Raw genomic sequence first — 12,608 nt, forward strand, 5'->3', positions numbered from 1 at the left:
TGTCGGTATTTTGTCCATGTCGGGATTTTGACCTTGTCGGGATTTGGACCGTCGGTCAATTGCTGTCGGCATTTCGAACGTCTGGATTTTGATTGGAGGTAAATTGACTGCATTCCTGTAAAACACTCTAACAGATATCCAATATAATAAATATCAAAAAGCATATTAAATATTAACTAATCAAGTTTGAAACAAAATATCTAACTGTTGGGTCAATTTCTAGTCTGACCAGGATTATTTGCTCTAATAAATTAGCTATTGCATTAGAATGACTCTTACTTTACATTCAGCGTAGATTTAAGTTGTCTCAACTAAAAGCCTGTCCTGGAGATGATACTTAAACAACTGAGTTATTTAAATCCATTAGCATTCCCTATTCATTTTGAGGAGATGAAGTGTAAGATGAAGAAAGGACCAACCTGAAATTAACAGATGGCTGCCAGACTTCAGCTGCAGCACCACAGCTCCTGGAGAGCAACCAGCTTTCTGCTGTAGGCGGAGACTAATCTTGGACAATAACTAATGCAAAAGGGGAGGCGGGACCTTGTAACCAGTCTCTGTCAGGTGACAGCACTTCCGGCTCCCTGCTGTGCTACTCTCCCAGTGAAGCGTCTGCTGCTATACCCCACTCCAGTTGTCCGACTTCCTGACATGCTCCTCTCTGCTGGCTTTATTTAGACGATTATGTAAGTATTTTTCAGCTTGTGTGGAGTGTGTGGTGTAGCAGCTAGATCATAGGACACCAGACAGTCACTTAGACAGCAAGGTCACGGCGACTTTCTAGCAGTTTTCCCGAACACCCGAAATTGGCCCCAGGCAGTGCCTCTCACTCCAGAAGCCTCTTACTACAGCAATCACCAGTCACAAACCATCGCAACGGCTTCAGGAATTCTGCTTTGTGCGCTTAGCCACCTTTTAACCTGCAGGTCGGATCATGAGCTCCTGCCAGAGACCCTGGTGCAAGTCTACGATACCCTCTGAACCTTAGTCCAGACTGGTGCCCTTTTCTGCAACATTCAGCACCCCTCCATAACATACATAGCATTACATCAACCAACCCAATTTAAATGGGTTGTGTATTTCTAATGGTAGATGACATGGAAAATTGCTTAAGATATTCCAATGTTGCACGGCGGGCCGTACTGAAAGGGCAATTGAATGTGTCCAAGAGCTATTTGTGCTTTGCCTCCTGGCATAATGTTATCTCTGGTGCAGATCTCTATTTCATGTAATAGAGATTGCACTTGAATGCCCTTATAGTAATGTGTATTGTGGGAAAAAGTTACACTTTTGCAGATTTTTATTGAAAACTGTCCATTATTATTTGTGTCCGTTGAGTTTCCAGGAACCACTTGATATGGTTCTTGCTCCCTGCATAGCAGGATCACCAATTAGACAACTTATTCTTCTGCATAAGGCTCAGTGGGCACTGAGTGGCCCGGACTGGCCAAAAACATTTTTGTGTTGCTTGTGTTGTTGACAAATGAAGGAAGGTAAGGGGCACAAACAAGGGTTTTATTCTGACTGGACTACTGGTCACAGTCCCTGGTAGTTAGTATGCCTTACTTAACATGTGAGGACCAAGGGGCGTATTAAGTGAGGAAGGAGTCCTTCTGCAGTCTCCGTCCGGGCCCCCCTCCTAACTAGTCGGTGGCATAAGCAGTAGACTCTGGCGCTTTGCTCAAGAGAGGTGGGGTTTTAAGAACATGGGTGCAAAGTGGGCGGTGTGGGTCCCACCTGGAGACCACACACCCAGCACCCATTATAGATATGCCATTGTGAGGACTTTTGGTAGTATACATAAGGTCCATATGAAATCTCTCAAAACACAAATACTATTAGATGCACTGTAACCTGTATTTAATAGATCTCCTAGCATGCGTGGGAGAGCAATTAGACATTATTTACCCTGTATATTTCCTTATTTTATGCTACAATGTCCATGAAATAGGGAGATTTATGGTAGACTTACCATAGTTAAATCTCTTTCTGCAAGGTACACTGGGTTCCACAGGGAATACATCGAGGTGTAGAGTTGGATCTTGATCCAGAGGCACCAACAGGCTAAAGTTTTGACTGTTCCCAGGATGCATTGCATGGCCTCCTCCATAACCCCGCCTCCGGATACTGGAGCTCAGTTTCGTTAACCAGTCCAATGCAGTAGCAGGTAAAAGAGAAGGCAGATGTTAGTCACATAGAACCACATTCTCACGACAGGAGAAGGGACCAGCGGCTAATGCCATACAAACCCAAAGAAGCTAAGTGCATCAGGGTGGGCGCCCTGTGGAACCCAGTGTACCTCGCAGAAAGAGATTTAACTACGGTAAGTCTACCATAAATCTCCTTTTCTGCAGCGGGGTACACTGTGTTCCACAGGGAATACATTGGGATGTCCTAAAGTAGTTCCTCATGGGAGGGGACACACTGTTGCCGGCACAAGAACCCGGTGTCCAAAGGAGGCATCCTGGGATGCAGAAGTATCAAAGGCATAAAGCCTAATGAAAGTGTTCACTGAGGACCACGCAGCCCCCATGTACAATTGTTCAGCGGACGCGCCTAGGCAGGGCGCCCATGAAGGTCCAACAGACCGAGTAGAATGGGCTTTGATAGCAGCAGGAGCTGGAAGACCAGCCTGTGCATAAGCTTGTGCAATCACCATTCTAATCCATCTGGCCAAGGTTTGCTTATTCGCAGGCGAGCCACGTTTATGAAAACCAAAAAGTACAAAAAGGGCATCGGACCTTCTGAAAGGGTCAGTCCTCTCCACGTAAATACGGAGAGCCGATACCACATCCAAAGACCGCTCTTTGGAGGACAAACCGGAAGAGATAAAAGCCGGAACCACAATCTCTTGGTTAAGATGGAAAGATGACACCACCTTAGGTAGATAACCAGGACGAGTTCTGAGACCTGCCCAGTCACGGTGAAAAATCAGAAAGGGTGGATGACAGGACAAAGCGCCTAAGTCTGACACCCTCCTAGCAGAAAAACAACCTTAAGCGTTAGATATTTAAGATCCACAGACTCAGAATAGAGGTTCAAATGGAGACTCTTGTAGGGCATTCAAGACAACAGACAGATCCCATGGAGCCACAGGAGTTACATATGGAGGCTGAATCTGCAAAACGCCTTGAGTGAAAGTATGAACGTCAGGAATAGACGCAATCTTCCTCTGAAACCACACCGACAAGGCAGAAATATGAACCTTGAGGGAGGCCAGACGAAGACTTAAGTCTAGGCCTTGTTGCAGAAAAGCCAAAAGTCTGAACGTTCTGAAATTGTATGCATTGTAAATCTTATCAGCACACCAGGTAAAATAAGTAAGAATTCCAGACCCTGTAATAAATATGTGCAGAAGCCGGTTTGTGGGCCTTTAGCATAGTTTGGATAATCGCCTCGGAGAATCCCTTGGCCCACAGGAGTGAAGCTTCAAGAGCCACGCCGTCAGAGCCAGTCTGGCCAGGTCCAGGGAGACACAAGGGCCCTGAACGAGGAGGTCTGGGCTTTGAGAAAGTAGAAGAGGACGCTGTATCGATAGACCCTGCAGGTCTGAGAACCAGTGCCGTCTGGGCCACGCTGGAGCGACTAGAAGTAGTATTCCTCCTTCTGGCTTGAACTTCTGTAGTACCATGGGCAGGAGTGACACCGGATGGAACACATATGGCAGCTGAAAGTTCCATGGAATTGCCAGTGCGTCCACGAATGCTGCTTGAGGATCCCTTGTCCTTGATCCGAAGACCGGAACCTTGTGATTGTGTCAAGACGCCATCGGGTCTACATCTGGTAGGCCCGACTTTTCCACTAGGAGTTGAAAAACTTCCAGATGAAGACTCCACTCTCCGGCGTGTACGTCCTGTCGACTGAGGAAATCCGTTTCCCAGTTGAGGACTCCGGGAATGAACACTGCCGATATTGCTGGCAGATGGCGTTCCGTACAAAAAAAGGATTTTTGACACTTCCATCATTGCCATGTGGCTTCGAGTGCCGCCTTGATGATTTATGTATGCCACAGTAATGGCGTTGTCTGATTGTACTTGAACAGGCCTGTTCTGTATCAGAGGCAGGGCAAGAGTCAAAGCATTGAACACTGCCCAAAATTCCAGAATGTTTATCGGGAGGAGAGATTCCTCCTTGGTCCACTGACCCTGGATAGAGTGTTGCTCTGTAGTCAGTAGAACCCAGTTGGGGATCCAGAAGGGACGGCCCCTGCTCAACTGTTGGTCCTGTAGCCAGCAGCTCAGTGACAGACGAACCTCCGGCGTCAAGGAGATCATTTGAGACATGATCCGATGAGGCAGGCCGTCCCACTTGGAAAGGATTAACCTCTGCAGAGGGCGGGAATGAAATTGAGCGTACTTTACCATGTCGAAAGCCGACACCATGAGGCCTAGTACTTGCATCACCTAGTGTACTGACACTCTTGGGCGAGAAAGGAACTATCTTATCCTGTCCTGAAGTTTCAGGACTTTCTCTGGAGACATAAACAGTCTTTGTCTGTGTGTCCAGCAGTGCCACCAGGTGCACCATGCTCCGAGCAGGGATCAGCGAGGACTTCTTCCAGTTGATGATCCACCCGTAGGCTTGTAGGAATTGGACCGTCAGTTCCAGATGACTGAGGAGGATATCTTGGGAGTTCGCCAGGATCAGCAAGTCATCCAGATATGGTAGGATCCTGATTCCCTGACTGCGGAGAAGGGCCATCTTCATGGCCATGACCTTGGTGAAGATCCGAGGGGCCGTGGCCAGTCCAAATGGCAGAGCCTGGAATTGATAATGTAGGTTGCCAATAGCAAACCGCAGATATTGCTGATGCGACATGGCAATAGGTATATGCAGGTAAGCATCTTGTATGTCCAGGGATACCATATAGTCCTTGGGTTCCATAATACAATAGAGCGCAGAGCTTCCATACGAAAATTGGACACTCTCAGAAATTTGTTCAATGATTTGAGGTTGAGTATAGGCCGGAAAGACCCACTGGGTTTCGGGACTGCCTCTATGGGACAGAGGTATTGGCACTACCACTCCTGTGTCCAGGAGGGATCGCACAACCAGGTGTAGAGCTTGCGCTTTCAACGGATCCGAAGCAATAACCATCGTGCAGAACTGGCGAGGGGGACGTCTCTTGAAAGAGACAGTGTACCCGTGAGAGACAACTTCCCGAACCCAGGCGTCTGAAGCTGTCCTTAACCAGATCTGGGCAAATTGCAAAAGCCGGCCTCCCACCCTGGGATCCTCCAGGGGGAGGCTCGGCCCGTCATGCAGCAGGCTTGTCTTGTTTGGAAGCAGGCTGACAGGCAGCCCAGGATTGTTTAGGTTTGGGCTTAGTGGTTTTGGAAGCACGAGCCTGTCTCGAGTACGCCTGACCCTTTGCTTTCCCTGGAAGTCGAAAGGAACGAAAATTGGTACTCTTTGCCTTCGGTGCAGAAGGATTAGTACTTGGGAGAAATGCAGTCTTAGTAGTCGCCAAGTCAGTCACAATCTTATTCAGATCTTCCCCAAATAGGATATCTTCCTTAAAGGGGAGCACCTTTTTGGAGTCCACCATCCAGAATCTCAACCACATAATTCGGCGAGCCAATATAGACGTAGTGGACAGTTCCTGTATGAATGGTCGACCATGTTATGGTCGACAGTCATTAGGTCGACCACTATTGGTCGACATTGGCATGGTCGACATGGACAAATGGTCGAAGCATGAAAAGGTCGACATGAATCTTTTTACTTTTTGGGTGTTTTCTGCGTAAAGTGACAGGGAACCCCAATTAGTGCACCACTTCGCTCGCCATGCTTCGCGCAGATTACCGTTACCAATCGTAGTCCACGTGGATCGTAAAGTATGGAAAAGTTCCCCAAAAGAAAAAAAAGGGGGAAAACTCATGTCGACCTTTTCGTGTGTCGACATGTGTCCATGTCGACCATGTCAATGTCGACCAATAGTGGTCGACCTAATGGCTGTCGACCATAACATGGTCGACCATCCAAACGGATACCGTAGTGGACGCCTTGGCCGCCATTACACCTGCCTCAGAGGATGCCTCCTGAATATAGTGGGAGGCGGTGGTAATATGAGACAGATATTGTCTGGCAGTGTTAGAAATATTCTGCGGCAGCTCTTCCTCTAATGCCTGAACCCATGCTTCAATTCCTTTTGCGGCCCAGGAGGCTGCTATAGTGGGTCTATGTACAGCACCTGTAAAGGAGTTAATAGACTTCAGGCATCCCTCCACATGCTTATCCGTCGGTTCCTTCAGTGAGGTGACAGTGGTGACAGGCAGAGTAGATGACACCACAAGACAGGTGACATGAGAGTCCACCGGCGGTGGAGTTTACCACTTATTACTGAACTCCGCAGGGATAGGATAACGAGCTAGTATCTTCTTAGACAGGGAGAATTTCTTTCCTGGAGAAGACCTTGGGATCCTGACGTATTTCTATTAAATGGTCAGAATGTGGTAAGACTACTTTAGCAACCTTCTGACGTTTGAACTTATCAGGTTTCTTAGATTCAGTAGTGGGATCTACCTCATCATCAATTTGTGGAATCAGCTTAATAGCCTCCACAAGGTCAGAAACATCAACCTGAGTTGTAGGTTCCTTGTTAGAAGCAACTGTATCAGTGTCTGAGGGATAAGTATATTCCCCATCCTCATCAGAGAATTATCTGAAATATTAGTGGATTGTGAGGAGGAAGTGGCCCGCTTAGATGACCCCTTGACTCCAGAGGGACGTGGGGAAGACTTTTGTCTAACCAGGGATTGATTTAATTGTTGTATCTGGGTAGACAGATACAACAGGGCGGATTAACTACAGGGACAATATGTGGCTGCAATGGCACAGGAGGTCCCAAAGGGGGCACGTGTCACAAGTGTATTCAGTATACTAGAGAACGCTGCCCAGGTGGCTCCTGATTGGCTACAGGGGCCGCGGGCTGACTGGGAGATGTATGGCACCCAGTACACAATCCATCAGTTAAAACTTCCCCCTCAGGTAAATTCTTGGCGCAAGCACTGCATGGGTTTCCTGCCCTTTGTGGCAGACATTATAGTAAATCTAGCCGTAGAGCGTAACAGTACAATATAGCCAAATAAAAAACCTGCAAAACACTCCCTTATTTATGTGACAGTAAATACAGAGCATAAACAGAGAATAAATGCGGTATGAGGTGACTGAATAGCGCAGTAAAATACACTTAACAGAATATACTGCGCAGCACTATATATTTGACCCTGATGCACCTAGCCTCTCAGGGTATGGAATACAGTGATAATTATAGCTGTGATTCACTGAAAGTGAATTTCAAACAGCAGAAGCAGGCACACACAGTCACAGTGACAATGCAGAAATTATTTTAGACACACAATAAAACTGCACTGGACTAGTAAATAAATATATATAAAACAATGCACAGTCATAGACTGGATGTACAGTATATATCAGAACACTTGTACTAAATATTCTGGTAGTGGTACACTTGTTCTTAACTAACACTGTCTTTAGAATAACATGTAGAATACTTAAGTGACTGTAAAATCACAGCGCTGATGAGACAGGCGGATTTACAGAGGAGACTTTGCCCAGCAGTCCCGGAGACCAGACGCAGCTACTTGAGAAGATGGCGTAGAAATCTCAGTCAGGAAGTGAGGGAAAGTGATAAGCAGCACCAGCAGTAGATGGCGCCTGGGGCTGAGGGAGGGGCTACAGGTCAGCACCTTATCCACTATGCTGGTCCTCACCACCGGGTACTGTGGAGCCTTTGAAAACGGATTTTACACAATCCGACCTGTGCTCCCTACCCTGGTGGATATAGTGGGGTCCCTGTACTGACACAGTGTCCACGCCAGTGGCACGGTCCGTCTCCTGGGACCGCGACCGGATCGCGATTTAGCGGCGGGTCCCGCCTGGGGGACCCTCTTACCTCCTTCCTAAGAAGCAGCCACGAGATCCAGGAGAGCGTCTGCGGTGGTGTGCCTAGGAAACGGAGCGCCTTCGCCGCAAGTTCCTGGGAACCAGGCCAGCGGGCATATGCAGCGCTGCTGGGGAGGTGATGGAGCGCAGCACAGTATGTCACAATGACACATAAAGTGCTGCAGCCCTTGAAGTCTTCTAAAAGCTCGGGCTGCCTAGCGCAGCCCCCATATTCAGTGACCTGCTCTGCAGGCACCAACTTACAAACTGAGCTCCAGTGTCCAGAGGCAGGGTTATAGAGGAGGCCATGCAATGCATCCTGGGAACAGTCAAAGCTTTAGCCTGTTGGGGCCTCTGAATCAAGATCCAACTCTACACCCCGATGTATTCCCTGTGGAACACAGTGTACCCCAGTGCAGAAAATAAGATATCTGTTACATTACTCGACCAAAAAGGAGCTCTATCACTTACTAAAACAAACTAAAATCAATTTTGTATATTAAGAAAAAACGTTGTCTTTGAAATGTGCAGAATACCTGGTCCTGAAAGAGGGAAAGACATGGTACCGTCTGGCGGGACCATGACAAATGTTTCTCTTCTTTTATTTTGCTATATTCATTTGTTACATGTTTATCGCAATGAAAATTATCACATTTTACAAGTTCAAACACAAAGTAAATTTGCAAGTTGGGAAATAGAGAGAATAATTTATATGAAAGTAAACTCGATGAATGCTCACCGTGTTCTTCTGAGACACCATATCCTAAAATAAAAGGATAGAAAATATAATAATTATACAATAACTAACAAAATACTGCAGCTTGATGTTTGCAATAATCAATAAGGTCAAAGACATAAATCCTAACTCTAGTTTTTGCATAAAAAATGGAAAAATATCACTGTGGTTGACCATGAACCTGAGGCAACTCTGACCATGTTTGTGTGTAGTCCCATATTTCTGTGTGCTTCCTCCAACAGTCCACAAAACACATGTAGGTAAATTTTCTTCTAATCAAATAAGCTTTAATTTATCTGTATATGGTAAATTAGACTGTAATATGGCAGGTGCAGTCTCTACATCCATGTATGGCCTCCTATGTGAGTAACCAATCGTCTGCATTCTCTGTACGTACAAGGTTAGGCTGTAAGAAGGGAGGTTTAGAGTTAGGCAGCGGGAGGGGGAGGCGGCTGGAGGCTGTTAGGGTTAGGCTGCAAAAGGGATGGTTAGGGTTAGGCTGCGGGAGGGGTGAGTTGGGACTAGGGTTAGCCATAGAAGACTTAACAAAGATTGTCAGCATTTTCACCGACGGGATACTGCTGCCGGCATTCTGACAGTTGGGATTCTGACCATCGGGATTCTATACTCAACCCATGTATGCAACCACTTTCACCGACAGGCTCAAGACACTACCACAAAGCAACAATAAGATGGACAATCGAGTGCGCTGAGACAACTGTCACCGCCCAGAAACGCTCAATACATTGTCACCTCTCTGTGTGTGCGCCTGAAATTAGAACTGCGACTGTGCATGAACACAATCAAGACTCATGCACAGTGCGACTTACACATACGCAGTAGCAACAATTCACCCCATTGCATCCACCATTAGCAGTGCATCCATCTCTGCATCAGCCCCAATGTGTCATGATAATAATGGTGGAATCACGCAGCTGCTTTTCTGGCAGAGTGCTCAGTCTGTATCAGGCCCTTATTCCAGGGAATGGAAGGTGTATATATAAATATGTGGACATAACAACTTAGGGATTTTAGATTATTTATTTTCAAATGTATTTATTGAAAAGGAACACACATTATAAGTAAAATGTGTATGTCACAATATACACAATAATAGTAACCACTGTTAATCACAGGAGCAATAGGAAAAGAGAAGATAATTGTTCAGAAAATATACTGGTAAACGACTAGCTTCACAGTGAATCCACAATAATGCAATATCCATGGGTTCATTTAAAATAGTGGAGAACCATTGGTGAGAGTTTCCATATTGTACCACGTTGTCAGTCTAACCTTGCGTACATAGTCCTTGTACATAGTCCTTGGTGGTAGTAGGTAACGTGAGCAAATAAGGCAACCAAACTGGAAAACAATTTGAGGAACTAGACTCTGCATCTAGAGAGCAATCTACCCAGTCCATTTGGTAAAGATAAGTCAGAAGGGGTAACATGAGGGATAACGGTATTGGGTCTGTTTGTATCCATTGGGACAAAAAAAAATTGCATCAGCAGCAGCCACACAAGCCAACAACAATTTTGTCCCCTTGGAGAACGAGGGATTCTGAACATCTGTATAATCCCAGAAAGCTCAATCCATTGTGATTTTAAAAGAGACATGTAAGTCTACATTAATATAGGTCTGTGCAGTATTCCAAAATGTTTGCACCACTGGGCATGCCCAGAGACAATGTATAATGTCAGCGTCTGGGGAACTGCATTTAAAACATAGGGAATTATCAGATATTCCTGTGAGAAACCAAAGTCGGGGGGTGTAATATGCTCTATGTAGTATTTTAAAATGCATCTCCGCATAAGATGAAGAGACCAGTTGTTTGTTGACCATGTATTTTAGATTTTAAGTTTTGGGGATTCTGGGATACTTGATGAATCACAGCTTGAAGCTATACTTTCAGATTGCCATGGAAATGATCTCTGATCAACAACTTCAAATGGCTGCCCTTTAGCTATGTCCTACAGTCTTTTGTGTCTTATGTCCTACAGCAGCGTTTTTCAACCGCTGTGCCGCGGCACACTAGTGTGCCGCGAGCGGTTGCCAGGTGTGCCGCTGCCCACCAGAGATACCCGCTGCCATCACCCGCCGGAAATGCCCGCCGCCTGTCAGAGGAACCTGCCCGGCAGCCGCTGCCATCACTTGCTGTCTCGGGCAGGGCTGTCCTCTACCGCAAGCAGCGCTGTCCTCTTCCACAGGCAGGCCTATGGTGACGTGCGTGACTCATAGGTCACGCACGTCACGTAGCCCTGCCGCCCGCCTGCTGCTGCCGGAGTCTCAGTCCCTTCTCAGCGTTATTCGCTGCCCGCGCAACAGACGAGGGAGAGATTTTTTTTGTGTACAGCAGCAGGTTAAATGAAAATAATGTGTGCAATTACTGGGAAGGAGAGAGGGAGACAGGCTGTGTGTGTTATTACTGGGGGTGGGGGCTGTGTGTGTTATTACTGGGGGGGGGGGTGCAGGCTGTGTGTGGTATTACATGGGGGGAGGGGGTTGGAGGCAGGCTACAGTATGTGTGGAATTACTAGTGGGGGGGGGCAGGCTGTGTGTGAAATTGCTGGGGAGGAGGCTATATGTGGAATAATATGGGGGGACAGTTTGCAGGATTACTGGGGGGGGGGATGAGGCCAATGAGTGGAATTACTATGGGGAGCAGTGTGTGGCATTACTGTGGGGGTCAAGGTGTTTTATTACTGCAGGGACTGATGTGCTTTTTTACTTCTGGTGGCCAAAGTTCTTTATTAATGTAGGGACCAATTTTTTTTTATTACAGTGAGAGTGAAAGCATTAGTTTTATTACAGTGTGGGCCAATATATGCTGAGATTTGTTATTATATTTGATTTAAAAAAAAAAACTGATGGTGTGCCTTGGCAATTTTAAAATCTTGTTCAGTGTGCCACGGGTTTAAAAAGGTTGAAAATCACTGTCCTACAGTATGTCCTTACAGTTTTTGGCTAGACTGCGAGAAAAATCTTAGTGCTCCCCAAAAAATAGTGCATTAGCCCCTTTGCTGTGGATTAGAAGTGGGGTATGTCCACTGCATATACAATAAAACTGTAGGGGACAAGCTCAACATGCTGCACTTAAAAGATAAAAAGAAATGACCTTTTCCCCACTGATCATAACAACTGGTCGGGAGTGCGGCAGACCAGGGAGATGGACGGGGAAGTCACTTTAGTAAAAAGAAGAATAATATATTAAGTCTCTATATCTCCCCAACCCTGGCACATATACAGATGGGAACATTTCTTTTGAAAGAAGAGAGTTCCCTTTCTAAATTAGATAACCCCATGCAAGCTAACGTCTGGTGATCAGTGTGAAAATCAGGCAGTAACTCCTATACTGCAGAAAAATAATGAAGTCCAGGAAGCTCTCACACAACCTGACTTCCATAAATTAAGCGGTACTCATAACTGAAAGAGAGGGGCTGCTATTTTATTGTTGCAGCCCCATAGTAGCTTTTGCCTGGTGATCATCTGTGATGCTGCTTCTGAGCTTCAGTTGAGGAATATACCTCTTACAATCATAAAACAAACTATTTTTAAATATTAATTACCTTTAGGGATAGCGATGTGTCAGCATCAGTATCATGATAGATAATAACATTATTTGCCATGTCGAAACTTTCCCGCACTCCAAGGTGGTAGAAAAGAGAAGGCTGTCTTCCTACATCGCTCATGTCCACTACAGCAACATCTGCAAGAAGAAGAGCCAGACAGTCATTAGGTATGGGTCCTGTAGGGTTATTTCACATTGTATGATTAATAATCCTAGCTTTATTTGAAGCCAAATGAAGGGTTTACACCTTCCCCCGTCAAATACGCTGATGGAGATCTATATCCTGGTAATCATCCAGTTCGCTCAATGGTCACTTACTGTCAACTGAACTGAAATGATAGACAGCTCCTTACTGGAAAAGCATTTATGCATTAACAATTATTTATATACAATAGT

At 45.9% G+C, this 12,608-nt stretch overlaps 1 protein-coding gene across 2 annotated transcripts in view; it reads right to left on the reverse strand.

Moving 5' to 3' along the window:
• MAP3K15 (mitogen-activated protein kinase kinase kinase 15) overlaps positions 1-12,608 on the reverse strand; it is a 471,487-nt gene that overhangs the window by 304,009 nt on the left and 154,870 nt on the right. For both annotated transcript variants that reach the window (XM_063955733.1, XM_063955732.1), the window contains exons 2-3: positions 12,211-12,350; positions 8,648-8,671 (exon numbers count right to left, since the gene is read on the reverse strand). In XM_063955733.1, the coding sequence (XP_063811803.1) occupies positions 8,648-8,671; positions 12,211-12,350 (164 nt within the window). The remainder of the gene's footprint in view (positions 1-8,647; positions 8,672-12,210; positions 12,351-12,608) is intronic.

The sequence above is a fragment of the Pseudophryne corroboree genome, chromosome 2 (assembly GCF_028390025.1).
Source record: "Pseudophryne corroboree isolate aPseCor3 chromosome 2, aPseCor3.hap2, whole genome shotgun sequence".
Taxonomy (NCBI): Eukaryota; Metazoa; Chordata; class Amphibia; order Anura; family Myobatrachidae; genus Pseudophryne; species Pseudophryne corroboree.